Source organism: Homarus americanus, unplaced genomic scaffold (assembly GCF_018991925.1).
Source record: "Homarus americanus isolate GMGI-L3 unplaced genomic scaffold, GMGI_Hamer_2.0 scaffold7626, whole genome shotgun sequence".
Lineage (NCBI taxonomy): Eukaryota > Metazoa > Arthropoda > Malacostraca > Decapoda > Nephropidae > Homarus > Homarus americanus.
The window spans coordinates 13,553,105-13,571,126 of record NW_024718273.1 but is presented as its reverse complement, the minus strand read 5'-3'; the positions used below and the strand labels follow the sequence as shown (position 1 = coordinate 13,571,126).

At 36.1% G+C, this 18,022-nt stretch overlaps 1 protein-coding gene across 4 annotated transcripts in view; it reads right to left on the bottom strand.

Moving 5' to 3' along the window:
* Positions 1-997: 997 nt before the first annotated feature.
* LOC121859420 (arginyl-tRNA--protein transferase 1-like) overlaps positions 998-18,022 on the bottom strand; it is a 33,040-nt gene continuing 16,015 nt past the window's right edge. For 2 of the 4 annotated variants that reach the window (XM_042356213.1, XM_042356215.1), the window contains 5 exons: positions 17,183-17,391; positions 15,409-15,570; positions 6,037-6,218; positions 3,225-3,477; positions 998-1,338 (listed from right to left, as the gene is read on the bottom strand). In XM_042356213.1, coding sequence (XP_042212147.1) covers positions 1,207-1,338; positions 3,225-3,477; positions 6,037-6,218; positions 15,409-15,570; positions 17,183-17,391 — 938 coding nt within the window. In that variant the 3' untranslated portion in view covers positions 998-1,206. Of the gene's footprint in view, positions 1,339-3,224; positions 3,478-6,036; positions 6,219-9,641; positions 9,804-15,408; positions 15,571-17,182; positions 17,392-18,022 lie in introns of all 4 variants that reach the window. The other 2 variants (XM_042356214.1, XM_042356216.1) reach the window with 2 other exon arrangements.

Sequence of the window (18,022 nt, the reverse complement as noted above, 5' to 3'; positions counted from 1 at the left end):
CACTTTTTCCAGTTAGTTGAAAATCACTCTTAGGTTCCCCCAATAAATCCTACAATGCACAGTGCTACAGGCTGACTATGTAAATTTGTCTCAGAAAATGAACTTTTTAACACTTATTCTACCCTATATAAAAGATGTGGCTTAGAAAATATAAAACAATAAAATAAGAAAAATTAAGAGCATGGGTGTGTATTTGTGGGAAGTGAACTACACTGACTCTCCAGCCCAAGCGTTGTGTTTATTGGACATACCTGTAATGAAATCATAAAAGTTGTGGAAAAATCATTACAATATTCTTACTGTGGCTTATAAATAAAGAAAATCTAATATGAAACTATTAATAAGAAAAATAAAGAGCGTGGGTGTGTATTTGTGAGAACTGAATGTGTGTGTGTGTGTGTGTGTGTGTGTGTGTGTGTAGGCAGAGGGCTACGACTACGTCGCCGACTCACCACCCCATTGGGTGTGTATGTGTAAGAAGTGAACGTGATGTGGTAGCAGTTATAGCCAAGGCCTTGCTATAACTAAATGGCTGAATTGCCAACCTGATATATTGTTACGTGTAATGAAACTATAAAAGATATGGAAAAATCAGTAAAATGCTCTAATGTGGCTTAGAAATAAAGAAAAATATAAAACTATAAAATAAGAAAAATGAAGAGTGTGATGTAATATCATGGCAGCCACACATCTGTGTAGTCAGCTTGGCTGAAGTGGGCCGCGTTGCCCACAGGGTGGTTTAAGTGTGGAAGGAGTTTTTTCTTTGTACCTGTACATAAAATATGTGTTATTGTATTTTATGTAATGCTATCTGTCGATTTTTTTTATTATAGCCATAAATATGGCAGCTCATCCCCATTGTGTGTGGTATTTAAACCTATGGTACTTGCTGATTTTGGAGGAATTTTTATTTTACTATCATTATTTCATTCTGGTGCCAGTTAGTTGAATCTACTGGTTGCCTGGATACAGGGTAACTGGGATTCTACTGTGTATGTATATCCAAATATATATATATATATATTCTTCATTCACAATGAGCAGAAGAGCCAATTTCATAATCAATTTCATGTTTTCATTCCTAACGATGCCATGATAAAAAAATGTCTAACAGAAAAATCAATAAGTGCAATTCATGTCCTGACTGGGTTCAAAAGGTACTGGTAACTCCTACTGCTGTACTAATCCTTTCATGAGATGAAAACCTCAGCTACGATATAACATAATGGAATATGCACATTTTTCTCCTACAAGAGTTGCATATTCTTTTATCTCATCTTCATCATCAGAAGGATACATTCCATACCTAAGCAGTTTGTCTTCATGCAGTACTGGTATCTAGAAAGAAAGAACAAGTACAATGTATTTATAATAAGCAATTAAAGGTAAGAAAATTATTCAGTAGGTTGAGTGGTACACTGGTACAGTATAGTATAGTACAGTACATATAGGAGACTAAGAGTAAAGTTGCAAACAGATGAACCAACATTGTTTGAGGGCAAAAGTGTTTCAGAAGTATGTACAGTAAAAGTCCAAAAATCCGGATGCCAGAAATCCGGACCACCCGAGAATCCGGACTTTTCAAAAACTCAAACTTTTTTTTTTTAGCGGGCTTTTGTGTTTATGTGCGCCTGCGTGAGCGCCACAGCTGCACAGCGACTACAAGCGACCACGTAGTTGCCACTTTAATACGAGCAATCAAACTGCGACAACATGTGTAATTTTGAGCCCTACTCTTTCCATTTACAGAGTACTGTGCAAGCCCATAATAATGGCTCCTAAAGTAGATAAACTTCGTTGTGTGAAGAGAAAGAACACGTTGAAATTGAGTGACAAACTTGAAATAATTAAGAAACTAGTACGTGGTGTGAGCAATACTGTTCTAATGGAAACATACCACATTGGAAAGTCTACAATTTATGATATAAAAAAGGTAAAGAATAAAATTCTAGAATTCAAAGCTTTTTCTTTAAAACTGCTCGTTTTGAAGCATGCTATATTTGCTAACGAATAGATTATCAAAATGTATCTGTTCATCTCTTCTTTATTCCTCCTAAAATTTGAATTTTAAAAGTACTGCCTGAGAATCCGGAAAATCCGAAAATCCGGACCGACCCAATCCCCAAGCAGTCCGGATTTTTGGACTTCTACTGTATATATACTGTATATAAAAGATGATTTAACATAATTATATGAAATAAAGAAAACATTTTTCATTTATATTTCTCAGAGAGATAAGCCATGTAAAAATCTGAAAAATACACAAAATACAGACTACACCAATGATGGCTACCATTTAAGAGTTAATAATAGCCTAAGACCAGCTCCCTCATTTGGTAAGTATTTATCATTTACATGAAAGGAGATTTACACTGGATTTGTATCTTTTAATTTAGGGGAGGTGTTTGTGACACAATCCTCCATAATTACTTAGAACCATGTGATCACTGAATTACAGTATACAGTATATAACAAAGAGAATATTTGTTTGACCTTAAGGTCCGACTAAGAGCAAACCATGTGATGTAGTGTGACTGAAATCTGATGTGGTTGTCCTGGTAAGGGAGCTTGATACAGTGATTGGAATCATCACCACCAACATCCCATTTTATGGAAATTTTTTATGTTTGCATGGGTTAGCCATGATTACTTGGTGATTAACTGACAGCATGGTCCCATTGCCATCAGGCAAATCTGAAGCAGGTTTTACACTTGATGCCTTTCCTATTACAAACCGAGTTTTACAGACTAGGAACTAAGCATTATACTGTATGTATGATTTGCAAGTGCTCTCTTAGCTGACAACTGTCTGAGGTAATCAATGTTTACCTGCCTACCAGAAGGATTGGACAAAATCCAGATATGCTCATAGCAAATATAAAAAGCCTTCTCAACAGTGGGTATCATTCTGGATCAAAACATGAAAGATAACCACATTATTTCAGATCCTAGTTATGACCTCTAGATTTGTTGGATGTACAGAGTTGTGTTATTTTCACCGTCAAACGACATCTCTACAAGCAGTCACACTTGCATCTATACAGGTGTGGCCACAACCATAAATTTATTTTATCTGGCCCTAAAGATTACAGAAAAAGAAGCTTGAATTCATGCTCCCAAGTAAAGTGTTTGTGAAAATAAGGGCTCCCAAAGCTGTAGGGCACCGAGTGTCAAAGAAGAACTTTACTATTCATACTTAAAAGGAGATATAAAAAGTTTCTTACCTTACAGATGTCCACCTGTCCATTTTCATCAACAGCAGATGGATCTTCATGTAATCTTGAATATTTTGCTAATTCTAATTTAGGTAAAGATTTTTCAATGGGAACCCAAACATATGTTTCTGGACACAGCAGAAAGGAGGGGGTATATTTGCCCTTATAGCGCATTTTGGGACAAGAATGAATGTAGAAGCCCATGTAATACCACTTTAAGGATGACACTCTACGTTGCAGTTCACGAGTCAGTGCTAGTTCTCTGTGGAAAAAAATTAGTGACTTTTGAGTTTAGAAAGATAAAACATATATAATATAATCAAAGGAAAAATTTGAGGAAAAAGAAAGTACCTGTATAGTACCAGTATTGCAGTTTACGACACGACTATAAGAAGTATTCCTAAGTGTCCTAGAGGTGTTATTATTATTTCCTGGAATGTCAAATGTTTCATATAACATTTTGTGTAAAGGAAAGAATCCCTATTCAGCACCCTAAACATGAAAGGCAGAATACACTGTAAATGTGATGTCTGGATAAATATTTCCATGAACGATCCTGTCGACAGTGTAGGAAAAATCCCATTATAATGAAGAAAATATATATCTAGGTATTTTTTAGTCTAGGGTGAAATAAATATTCTTTATCATATTTCATTAATTTACAGATCATTAAAAAGCATCTATTTTTCTGCTAACATCATTATGAAATATCCTAAACTGTGATTGCTGTAGAGTGAAACACCAGGTACGCAAGTCACTGGAGAATGGACAGCGCACATTGTCACGGTCCTTTGCTATCCGTTGACCCGCCGGGTGTTTTTTGTTTATGGCGTAACGGCAGTTAGTTTGAATGAGCTAACGGTGCAGTGACCTTGGATTATATAACCCACTGTGCTTACGTTTCACGAGATTCTTGTTTAACTATTATCAATTCTTGTGTACAGTATTAGCGATGAGTGAAGTGCGTAAAGTAAATCTTCAATTGTGACAAAACTGGGATTTTCTGGAAGCGCTCGCCTAAGACCACTTTCATTGCCAAGGATGAAAAACAGGCAAGGGCGTGTAAAGACTTCAAAGGACAGGATTACAATTTTATTCACAGCTAATGCAAGTGGATATTTCTCGATGAAACACCTGGTTGTTAACCGTGCTGCTCGTCCTAGAGCCTACCGTCATGCCAATATGTCGCAGCTCAATGTTTATTGGACGTCTAATAAGAAAGCGTGGGTTACAACGTCTTTACGCACCGATTGGTGTGACAAGCACTTTGTTCCTGATGCCCAACAGTACTGCCGGGGGAAGAACATTGACTTCAAAGTGATCCTGGTGATGGATAATGTTCCTGGACACTCTTAAGTTTCTAATTGGACACCACCCTACTGTACAAGTTATCTTCCTTCCTCCGAACACCACATCGCTTCTGCAGCCATTTGACCATGAATTCATCAGCAAAGTTAAACTGTTCTACTACAGTATTCAGTCACTATAAAGACTTTCATCAGCAAACACTCATTAGTTGAGTTACAACAAATCGAGGCAGAACTCTCTGACAGTGACCACCTAACCAGGAGGAGGAGGAGGAGATGGTAGACGACCCGACTCCTAGCACCTCACCAACCCGCAACTGTGAAGTGTTATCAGTTTGTGAATTTTGGAAGAAATATAATATTAAAAATGCAGTGGACAGAATTGTTGAGGCTTGGCGTAAGATTAATGTTGCATGTGCTACATGCATGGAAGCCTTTGTTAGCTAACTCCGAGATAAGTGGGGCAGAACAGACCGAGGCAAGCTGGGAGAGGCAGTCCGTGGCGGCAGCACGGTCAGTCCCAGCACCGGAATTTTCAGATGTTCAGGTTGAAGATTTGCAAGAAATCGTTGGTCAACATCAACAGCAACCGACAATTGAAGAAATGTTGGAGGAGGATGAAGAACAAGATGAACAGCAACCAACACAAGAGGATGACGTTAAGCCTGGTGAACCTACAACACGCCAGCTAACTGAGTTGCTCACAAACATAGCACGTTTCGGTGAACAGCTAGAAGAATACGATACCAGGCCTCATCCTTGGAATCTTATGTGCCCGGCCTGCCCTTAATAAGAGTACAGTATAGAGGAATATACCTTGTACATGTCCCGTGTTAATGCTCATCAGCAGGCCCTTAATACTCGGTACCTGTGCAAGGCGCAGCCTGTTAATAACTTGGCAAACATCGCTTTAGGAGATGATGCTGGCACCACTGATGATGATATTGAAGTGTTGGGTGACTTACTGGTGGAAGAGCTGCCTCAAGACTTTGAAGGATTTGATGCTGAGGTTCGAGGAGGTATAGAGGAGGGAGCAGGGAGGAAGCAGTAACCAGCCCTCCCCCTGCCTCGGAACACATCAACCAGCCCCGTCAAGCATTTCACTGATTCCATCAAGGTAAGTTATTCTCCATCATGAGTGTAGTGTATACAAATATTGTTATCAACAATAAATACAATATAATATGTATGAATACATTACAGTAATGTTATTTTTTTGGTGGGTTGGAGGGTTTGGGCAACACCGCACAACTGATTAGGCTTATTTACATGTGTTTCAATGTCACCCGTTTTACGATTTTAACTTACGCGACGCTAAAACCGGTACCAATTAGTCGCGAAACATGAGATCCTATGGTACTTTAATAGGTAGTTTGAAAGAGAAAATGAGAGAGATTTTCATTTCCTATGTTGTATTACAAAAAGAAAGCATGTACAGTATATACAACATGCTGTTACATTGTTACTCATGACAACATACATGAAAAAGTCTATTAGAAATATCTGAAACCTACCTCAAGGATGCGTACGTGCCCAACGATAAAAATGAGAACTCGGGATCATAATAGAGGTAAACCGAGGAAAGGCAATGGGGCAGAACGTCCAGCACCCCTACTGCTATCAAACGTCCATCCAACCAATACTGATGATGGAAAGAACCATATCCCTGCAGTGGGCCAGAGGGTGGCTGCCAGGGCTGGAGAAATATTTACAAGCACTTTACAATTCAACTCAGAGTAATACCTACAGGCATATACATTTATATTCATATGTATCTACTGTATTTCATCATTACATATAATCTCTTATAGCAGGTAAATACTGTACAGTAGTACGTATTACTGTACTGCATTAGCAAAATGCAAACTACAATACTGTATAGACTCAATGTATCATGGATTAGAATTTTGCAGAGTACAGAGTACATATTATGTTCTTAATTTAAGTAAGACAGTACAGTAGTTTGCAAATACAGATACTCAAATTACTCTTCTAACCTTATCTCAAATGTAAACAAAAAAAGCTCAAACTACAATTAAGAATAACTCATGCTACAATACTGTACTGTATATACATATGAACAATGAAAATTGAAAATTTGTTTTAAGTTATAAAAATATGCCATGGAACATGCAATGTAATTTCAGTTTAATACTACAGTGAGTTCTGCTATAACGCGTGTTTTGATAACGCAAATTTGCTCTAACGCGATTTATGAATTAGGAACGATATTTGTATAACGCGAACGCTTGTTTGCTATAACGCGATTTTTGCTTACTATTTCTCCAATTTTGTGGTACAGTGGGGTATGCTATAACGAATCTAATTGGTTCTAGAACCTTGTTTGTTATAGCATTCGTTCGTTATAGGATTAATCCGTTCCAGACCCCCAAATACAACCACTTAAAACTGAAAAATATAATATAAAATTGTAAAAATTGTAAAAAAGTGCATAAATATGCATCTAAACCCCTGAAATAAAGAATATCATTAATATTTGTAATAAAAAACAATAAATTAGAAAAAAAAAAAAAAAAAAATTTAAATAATGTTCATTGTAGGAGTTTCGTTCGTTATAGCATTCTCAATTTTATAGGTAAAACCGTTCGTTATAGGAATATTCGTAGTAGGATCCGTTCGTTATAGCATACCCCACTGTATTAACTGTGAATATAGTAAAGAAGAATATCAACAAGAAGCGTTCTGGTGATAGAATTCCCGGTGATGATCGTAAAAGAAAGGATATAACAATTGAAGAGAAGCTCGATTTTATCAACCTCAAAATCACCCTTCTCCCCCATCAAGTAAAGTGTTACATTTACTGTATGATTTCATTATTAGATATGAATGTAACATTTATTTAGACTGTGCTATCCTTTGTGTTAGGCTAACTACTAAATTTTTTCGATTTCGAGTAATCTGCACCTAACCCTATTTTCTCCATAAGCCCTGTTATTTCTATTACGCGATTTTCTATAACACGATATTTTACAAGAACACAATTATCGCGTTATAGCAGAATTACCTGTATTCCAAGCTAATGAATTTAATTGCACTCATTTACTTTTAAATATACAGTACAGTATGTATATAAACTCAGTCCACATCATTTGTAAGCTTTACATTTATTCAACTAAGAATTAAATTTTCCTAATTTCTGTGTCTATACAAAAACATTTGGTATATTGTACAGTGTACTTATATATATATATATATATATATATATATCAACAACCTCACCCCCCCAGGACTCGAACCCACGATCTTATGTGTGTGACAGGTACTTTATGTGTGTGTGTTACTCTTTCAAGCTTATTCCCATTTAATGCAGGGTGGTCAAAAACAAAGCAAATGTATACACACACATATTTATTTTCACTCTTCCTCACTGTTATTTATCTGATGCTGAGAAATTCCCCTTCCATAACAAAACTCTTTATCTGGTTTATATCACCAGTCACTTCCTACATGCCAGCTTCTGTAATCAGCAGCACATACCCTCCTTAAAAATCACTCAATGCAATGCATGCTTTCCACTCATGTATGTCACACAGAAGCTTCTTGCATGTCTGTATCCCCTCCAGTACATCATTCACTCCCTCCTGACTTTCGTCTCTGAAATTTACACAAATTTGATCAAACTTTCATTTCCTGTACAGATATCCCTGACTATGAATGGGTAATGGTTCTTTGAAAACCATTTGTTAAGTGAATACCCTATTTGTATATCAAATACCATAACACATGGGAAAAATAGGGTTTGGTTCCTCAGTGACAAGAAAACCCCAATAGCATACTTTAAAAAATTAAACAGGTCCACACACAACATAAAACCTACCTAACTACAAGAAAACCCCAATATTATTCCTTAAAAAAATTAAATAGGTTCACACACAACAAAAACCCTACATAACTATACTGTAATTCAGTTACTATCACATTAAAAACTTATATAATATAAATTTGGTACATTACCTCCAGGGAAAATATTTATATAAGTGAGAAATAGGTGAAATAATAGAGTATTTGTACTGTACAGTATCAGCAAATATTCGTAGAGTGAATGTTCAAATAGTGAAGGATACCTGTAACTTTCAATATGTTATACTACCTAGTAAGCAGATTCTGATCTACCCATTGTCAGACACTTATTTCACTTCCACAGCTCCTCATAAATGTATTCAAATTCCCTTCATTCTAGTTACCCTAAAAAACTGTGTACAGGTAGTTGTGTATGTACAGTAGCTAAAACAACTATCTGTGCTGGTGGGGGTCGATATGCTCCGAAATTTTACGTGTGACTGGTGACAGCCCTCATATACCAAAATCTATCGTCCAAGGTCTCATATTCTTTCCCACAAAGTATGCACAGATAGTTGTTTTAGCTACTGTATATGTACAGTACATACAATATAAAATTCACATGTTTTAGCTCATATTAATATTTCGGCTGTCCCTGATTAGGAATCAACCTTAAGCCATGGACATTACCGTGCTGAGGTTACATCAAGTAGCCATCAGTAGCTACAGTATAGTCATATTCTTTTTTTAGCTGGCGGTAATAAGCTAAGAGCGTGCAGTTCCTTGCAGATCATTAGCTCATATATAATATTCGATTAATATTGATACATCACTAATAGATCCATATATAACTGTTAAGCATACTCAATTCTGGCTCACTTTAATGATGAATTTAATGTCCATAAAGATATAACTGCTTGAAAACATTAACTTTTAAGATATGAGTGAAAAAACACAATTGAAATAAAGAATTCTCTATGTACCATTGAAGGCACAAACAAATTCACGCTTTAAGAGAATATATTCATCACTATTTCTTCTCTTTTCACTATTTATAATGTATATGAAGACAAATGACACCAAACATATAGAGCAATGGATAATAATGAAAATTTTATAAAAAGTTGAATCAAGTGTAAACACCAGATATTCATGTAAATGTGTCATCAACTAAAAAAAAAAAAAGACTATAGTAGATGACTAGTTAAGGCCTTAGCAAGGCAATATCCATGAAGTAGGTTCAAGTCCTATAATAATATACATGTATAGCTATAGAGTACAGATACATGTTCCTATGACAAAAGAAGCTGGACCATACCGAAGGGGACCCATCAACCAGGAAGCCTTGGTAGGACATCTTGTCACACTCGTTCTCGGAATCATGGTGGATCTGCAGCTGGTACTTGCGAAAGACAGCATAGGAGGCATTATAGCTGGCTCTGAATGCTGCTTCAGGGAGCTTTACCCTCACTAGCTTCAACTGTTTTGGGTCAATGTAACTTGACTTAGTTATGTGGAGGTCATTATGATCATGGCAATTTCCTTTGGTTGCTGATAATCATTGTTAATGTACTATGTAATTAATATTAAAAATCAAATAGCATGAGACTCTAATCACAAGTACAGTATTATGGAAGATATGTACAATACAGTACTTTGCTATACTGTATACCCAGAGTACTGTTTACTAAAAAAATAAATGGTTTTTAACAAACAGCTCTGGTATATTAGTGTTTTCAATTATATAATATTGTGAGAGTCTTTCAAGTGGTAGACTCTGGTTTAACTCCTTTATGATTCATTATTTTACTGGAAAATGATAACTGTACATTGAGTTATCACTAAATTTTTGTTGTGTGTATGTAAACCAAACTAATGTTTTCTAACATAATAATACTGTAACCTGTAATGTAGTGGCAATGCACTTGTATGTGAATGTCCCAAACTGAAGAAAAAGAGTGTAGGAAATGGAGAAATTATAGGGAGATAAAGCACATGTAGTTAATTGTTTATATAATTCAAGTGCAGTAAATTGAGTCAAGATGTTGAGCTTTACTATATCCTCTACAGCAGGGGTGATCAACCTACTGTCTGATGCAGCCCTAAGGGAGATTTAATGCAGCCCTCGGCAAATAGTTGAAATATAATTAATATTACTGCATATTTTATAGAAATTAGATATAACAAATATTATTATGATACTGATAAGTATCGCACATCTGGCATGTTTGATTAGGCGAGTGAAAGACTCTTAGGAATCTACTCGATATTTTCACTATACAGTAGAACGTCGATATAATGCGAGATACTCGTTCTAAGAGAGGTCGCTTTAAACCGAATTCCACTAAATCTAAGTGTTGTTTCAATGGAATAATTTAGTTTGGTACATGAGAGAAACACAAAATACTAAAAAGACCGAGTCTACCCAGATGCACCTCAGCCCATCTCCTAGAATAAACAAAACATTGTATTTTGTAGTACTATTATGTTAAAAGAAACACTCATAAATCAACACGGCTAAAATTAAGGGATGCGAAATGGTCTGTTTACTGGCTGGGAAGATGGAGGGGTGGGGAGGAGGGAGGGAGTGTGAGGTGATATGTTTGACAATTGATGCCAAGGTCTAGTGCTTATTTATTTATCTGTCCTTAAGAGTGATTAAGTTTTTCTCTTATAAAATGTCACCAAACTGACCTGGGAGAATATAATTAACATTGCTGGAATTCTTATAAGATAGTGATTAGTTTGAATATAAACATGCTATAGTTAGCATTAGAGATACAAATTTTAGTTCTAATTAATTTTATTAAAGGGCCAAAAATATTTTCTCTTGTGCATAATATATGACGTTTATATTCAAATTATTCGCTGTCTTGCAAGGATTCTAGCAATGCAAATTATATTCTCCTGACTTTAGACTGATATTATATGAGATAAAAACTGTAAGCCTATAGCAACCCAACCCTGGCTGGAAAGATGGGGGGGGGGGTGAAGTGAAGTGACAGTGACACGTTTGACAGCTGGGGCCGAAGGTTTATTGAAGTATTTATTTGTTTATTTATGTCCTTAAGATTTAGTTTTTGTTTTTTGTTTATAAAATGTCACAAGTGACGAGGGAGAATATAATTTACAGTGCTGGAATTCTTATAAGATAGTGATTAATTTGAATATAATCATGTTATAGTTTACACTAGACAAAAATTTTATTAATCATTTATTACATTATTTTGAGTACATGTACAATACAGTACAGCTTTGCCCTTAGGACAGTGTAGCATGCCCAGAGAATCATTAGGCGCGAATTTTAAATATGATGCACCAGCTTGACTCGTGCAAAATAAGAAAGATTCGCTTTAAATTAAAACATTGTCCTTAATTGTGGGTGTTGCTTTAAATCAACAATCTTAAATTGAATCGCTTTAAATCAACGTTCTACCGTACACTAATACTCCGTTTAGTACTCAGGATACGTTCCTGGACAATAGAGCGCTACTCAAAACAGCATTCTAAGGAATCATTATACCATTGCATACAGTATATGGATATGCATTCCTGATGACGTTATTTTTTACCTATGAGATATATACAGTACAGTATTGTATATGAAGGGTACAGATATTAATAAACACAGATTATTACGGTAACATATACAGTAATAACTAATTAATGAATAAATAATAAACAATATTGTATCATGAATGACAGTTGTTTGATGAATGAGTGTGAGATGCAGTGTATAGGTGGGGGGGAGGGAGGGATATCATATGACTTTGCTCTGGTTGATGCTAATCCATCTCTGCACCAATGAAATTATGATTCAGGTGGTGATATTAGAGGTAGTGGTGGTGATGATGGGGGTGGTGATGATGGAGGTGGTAATGATGGAGGGTGGGGTGGTAATGATGGTGGGGGTGGTAATGATGGAGGTGGTGGTGATGAGAGAGACTGTGCTAAGTGGTGAGGAGGTGATGTGTCTATTGGCGTTTTTGGTAACACTGCACCTGCAGCACTGCCAGAAGCTATTGAACAGCTGATACCTACCCACAAAATTGACACAAAATTGAATGCAAGTATAAATGAGCAACAGTGTATGCTTTAAACGTTATGTTACATAGCATTTTAAATTATGGAGTGAGAAAGCAAAAAGGTGGTGGTGATTAAGAGAGGTGGGGTGGAAGGGAGTGGTAACTCGCACCGGGTGTTGTCAAGCATTCCTCAGCAGCTGATCTCCAACCCGCCACCACACATTGTGTTTCAGTTAACCACACACAATTTTATGTTATACAATAAGACCCACACTTAATACAGCATGCCCTAATAATTCGCGGATATTTAATTTACGGACCGCGAATATTCGCGGATGTCACCCTGGATGTACCAAGAATGTCTGAGGGTAGTTTTAAAGTTGATGGCATTTTTGCAGCCGGGACAGGGAGCCATTCGTTCTAGAGACAGTAATTTCTTTTACCTGTATTGTACTAAACAGTATATGTGTGTGTGTGTGTGCATTGATACACACACAAAAAACACATACAAACAAATAATATTGGGAAAATCTTCTCAAAGCATTTTGTTGTCTTGTTTCTGATTATTTGTTAGATGATTTTCCCATTATTATTTATTTGTATGTGCTTTGTGGGTTTTTTTTTGTGTGTCTACACACACACAAATTTATACAATACAGGTAAAAGAAATAATTGTCCTAAGGGCGAACACATACCGTAAAGGGAATATACATTTCTTTGCACACGAATAAAAATGTAACCCCCCCCCCACCACGCCGGTCAGCAAATGTTATCTGCGGATTTGGCTATTCGTGGCCATTTTGAGAACCTAACCCTCATGAATTTTAAGGGTATGCTGTATAACAACTTCATGGTTGTCATGGCTGAAGCTTTTATTTTGTTTGCATTCTTAATAATGGTTCTAACAGCCAGGTTAAAAGTAGCACCGACATCCACCTGATGCTCGCCAGCTTCCAAACGCCTCAATACTTGTAATTTTACATCCAAGGAGATACTTTTCCATGGCACGTTAGACATATTATAGCATTAAAACTTGCAGGCCAATTTCTAGACATGAGTAAAAAAGAAAAAGAAAAAATAAAGTCAACAAGACTGTGTGCACAGTGTACAGTAAACACAATGAATTTTGTACTGTAGTTACACTGTAAACAGAGTGGTTGGTGCTTGTTAGCCAAGTGAGTAAAAACAAAGATCTGCTCTTTGTGTGTTGAGTGTTCGGACTCATGACTTTTGACTGCTTTTATTGTTTTTTCTTTCTTCTTTTTCATTTAAGAGCTTAAAGATGCAAGCAAGAGTGCTATAACAAACGGTGCTCCATGGGGGAAGTGCTAACCAGGGCATTACTGAAGCAAAATTATGATTTTGTTAATAAAACCAGTGATTTCTGCAAAAAGTGTTCTGATTATGATTCCTTCTTTAAGTTTACAAGACATGGTTAATACTAATAATCAATGTTATTATTGTGTATATTATTTACTACACTTATTTACATTAAGGTCAATGTGCAGCCTTCACACAGTTGCCCATCTAATGTGGCCCACTCAGGCCAAAAGGTTGAGCACCACTGTCTAGAGCAGAGCATTGTAAACAATAATTTCCAATTTGCATGAGTGAAGGAAATTATGGATCAAGAAAAATATAATACAAGAGGTCCCTGGATTATGTACACCAAACTTATGAACATTTGCCGATACAAACGAGGTCCCATAAAGTTAAACTTTAAATTTACTTTTTATTAATGGGGATTAGCCCACCCGCACACATTAGACAACACAAAAGCCTCCAATATCTTCCCAGGTGGTAGTATCTCCCTCTTTGATAGCTGCCTACTACCCGCTACCCTTATTTGACGACTTAATTTTTACTACCGAAATTTTAAACATTGTTCTGTAAGTACGGTATGCAAATAGGGTATGTGGTTCAACTTAGTATATTTGACTTAAGAACGACCGTAGGAAAGGAACTTGTACGTAACCCGGGGACTGCCTGTATATTAGTTTAAGTACAGCATTGTATATGTCCTTATAGGCTGGTGTGAGTGTTTCTCATGTATGAAGCAAATATTCCTTGACCCCAATGAAATAAAAATAGTGATACTAAACTACAGTGAACTCTTTAACTACCCACCAACCTATTATCTGCAACTGTCAAGCTTTCATCAAATTCACAGTAACGATAAGCCAAAATGTTAAGCAATAGCCATGAACAGAGACATAAGACATTTTGTGGCACAGTCATTTTTTGTTACACTTGGAGCACAGCAACTAATCACCTGGGTTATGTGCTGTTTCCAATTTTGGTACAATATAAAAATGTTACTTCAGTTATGTTATTTATAGTAGTGTATTTAGTTTACATTTATGACAGCATCATAAAAGGATAACTTAAAAGGTATATTTTGGAAATTGGATCACGTTATGATGTGCAGGAGAAAATGAAGAAATGTGTGTGTAGTAGTAGTTTCTACAAGAAGCTCCCTAAGCTTTAACTGATGAGAGAGATGAATATCAACCATCAAATTAATCTTATTTACATATTTTCTCTCTTCCAACTTATATAATACTGTACTTTTTCAATTATCAGTAACCAAATAAAGCCAATGATTTCTTATTCATGAATTCTTTACAATAATTACTTTTTACTGATCATACATTTTGCATAGGCTACCATCATTACCTTTTATCCATAGACTAACTTACAAACTTAAGGTTAGCCTGTTTAATAGAGAAAATAATGGTACGGTGAATGACGACAACTGAAATTACGAGTAAATGCAGCTTCCTGGTCGACAGGCCCCAACAAGTTGCCACAAATGGAAAAGAAAAATGTTAGTAGATAATTACAGGAGTAAACGAGGACTGGAGAAGATAAAGAACCAGGGAGAAAACTGATACTGAGATAAAACACTGAAACTAAACAGTTAGACATCTTTATATTATGAAGACAAATTTGAAAATATTATACCTGTACATGAAAAGATAAATCTAAATGAGTTAAAGTCTTCTTGGCTTTTTTCTTCTCCTTAACCTCCTTGACTCCATGCACATATGGGTGTAATACCTCAAGTGGTGAATTACACAGGAACCTCTTATACTGTGACTCAGAACACCTGTCTGGAGTGTCTCCATGGATGTTAACCTGGTACCTTTCATACACTTGGTGAGCCGTCTTGAAAGTTCGCAGAAACTCAGCACTGCTTGGTTGTGAACGAACTAATTTAACCTGGGTGTTAATGAAGTGTAACATATTATTAATTTATTTATTTATATGTATACCGTAATACACATCATTTCCTGCATTCAACTCAGAGTGGTATGTGTATCATTTTCAAACACTTGGGATACTGTCCACCACAGCCTCCAAAATGTACTGTCCACACCAGCATCTCCAACATAAGCAAAAAAGTTTAAATATTTGTAGAACTATAATAAGTGGTTTATCAAGCACACAACATTGGCACACAATACAGTAGTTGCCAGCTGCTTTTACTGTAAGATATAACTTAATTAAACAACACGAGAATGGAAAAGGAAGTACAGTAGAACTTTGATAAATCAGACTAATTGGGGCAGACTCCAATCCGAAAAATGTGATTTAAATTTAAAAAATTTGCGATGATCCTAAGTTGAAAGGTCGTAATTCAGGAACTGCCTGTATATGAATCATTCATAAAAGAAAAGCACCACACTTTTTTGAGTATTACAATTACACAAGATTTTAAAAAAGAAGATGGTCAGATCCCATGTCCATAAAAGACAAAAAACTTAAAGGAATTTGGTATAGTAAAAATCCAGAAATAAAAACACCATGCCAAATTATGATCCAGTCACATGCCAGTAGATCAGTTGGTAAAGCATTTGCCTCACAAGCAGATACTCAAGGATTCAATTCCCAACTAGCCTTTGTAAACTTACCTATTTAATAACTAAGTATATGAACATGAGAATCTGATTTTGTTTGACTATCCTTCAATGAACTAGCACTGTTAGAAAGTTAAGGTAATCCTCTAGCTGCTGAATGCATTCAGACCTAATGGCAGGAGTCTGCTTCTTTGGTGAGAACTTCCAACTTGGTTTAAGACTGACCTATGAAAGGTATGGGACAAAAGAAATGAAATAATCCTTCCTCCTCAGGGGCTGAAATTCAACAAGCTGCTTTAAACACCAGAGGGAACACAATCTTCATGGTGACAAATTCAATGCAGCACTAGAATCATGCTTATTCATGAATAAAAACCTTTCCTACTGGGTGGGAGAAGGGTTTCTTGCCCTGATCTAAAATAGGCAACAGTTTACCTGTTGTTCCCAAAAATTAAATAATCATCCTCAACTGACTTTATCACAGGTCGAGGATCATTTAACTGAAAATTCTGGGATTGATTATGTTTTAGAATTCAGATGCTTAGGCCTACTTACACAGGTTAAAATTTCCCTTGGTAGGCTTTCAGGAAGGGGCAACTGTAAAGTGTGGGGTAAGTTGACTTTAGGACACACTGGAGATTGGGGAGGTATTAATGAAAGGGTTAACAACACAAATCACTACCACATGTATCATAGAATAAGAATTATAAAAAAGTATCCCACCACAAACACTTGACAATGTATTTAGGACATGTACCACTCCTACTTCACTATCTCCATTATGTGGATTTAGTGAGGAAAACTGCAAAACTTGCATAAGTACCGTACCTTCAGAATTAAGTAAAACATTTAAATTTCACAAGAATTACACTAGTCTAGGTTTCATCACAGCTAATCCACTATGTCTAACACATTTTTTGCAACAAAACACAGATACATGGAAACAATTGACTTAAACTGCAGCATCAACATACCTCAAGAGTATGAGCAGGATTTTCAGGGAGAGGTTCATTTATATAATCTTCCAGAGTTTTTTGGTTGGTAGATGACTTTGTCTCTTTTGTCTGCATGGGAGACTCACCTCTGGCCACTGCTTCATGGGCAAATTTGGCACGTTTAGCTTCCCTACGTTCCCTACGGATATCTTTGGCTTTTCGACAAGGCGGCTTGTTGGGATTTGGACCTAAAATGCAAAAATCAAATTAATTAATTTCACTGACATTTAACTACTGTATACCTAGTGTTTATTTGAACAAGAATTTCTTGTTCAAGAAACAAATTCTAACATGAAATGAGTGTATTTAGTAAGTCAGTGCCTCTCCCCTCTCTCTGTAACATAAAAAAAGAATGAGATGCATAAGTGTTGTATTAGAGACAGAAACACATAATATATGTATGAAACAATCTTGGTTCTGTTCCTATGAGAATCTTGCACATTATATCTGTGTGAAGTCTAGGGCAGCAACCCATATCACACATTGCTCATGTGTGAGATCACCATATAGGCCACAGATACTTTATTGTGGATATCTGATAAAACTTTTTCTAAAATTATAGATATACAGGAATACCCCAGTTATCGCAAAGGATGAGTTCCTAAAATTCATTGTGGATAACGAATTTGTGAATATTAGGGCAAATTTACCCATAAGAATTAAAGTAAATGGGGGGGGGGATGCGTTCCCAGCCGGCAACTTTCACCACATATTCGGGACCAGGGTTGTGTGTATATTGTAGTACTGGTAAATGTGAGGAATAAATAAAAAATTATACTACAATGGACATGTGGGGCTGGGAGAGTCAAACAGCTGAGA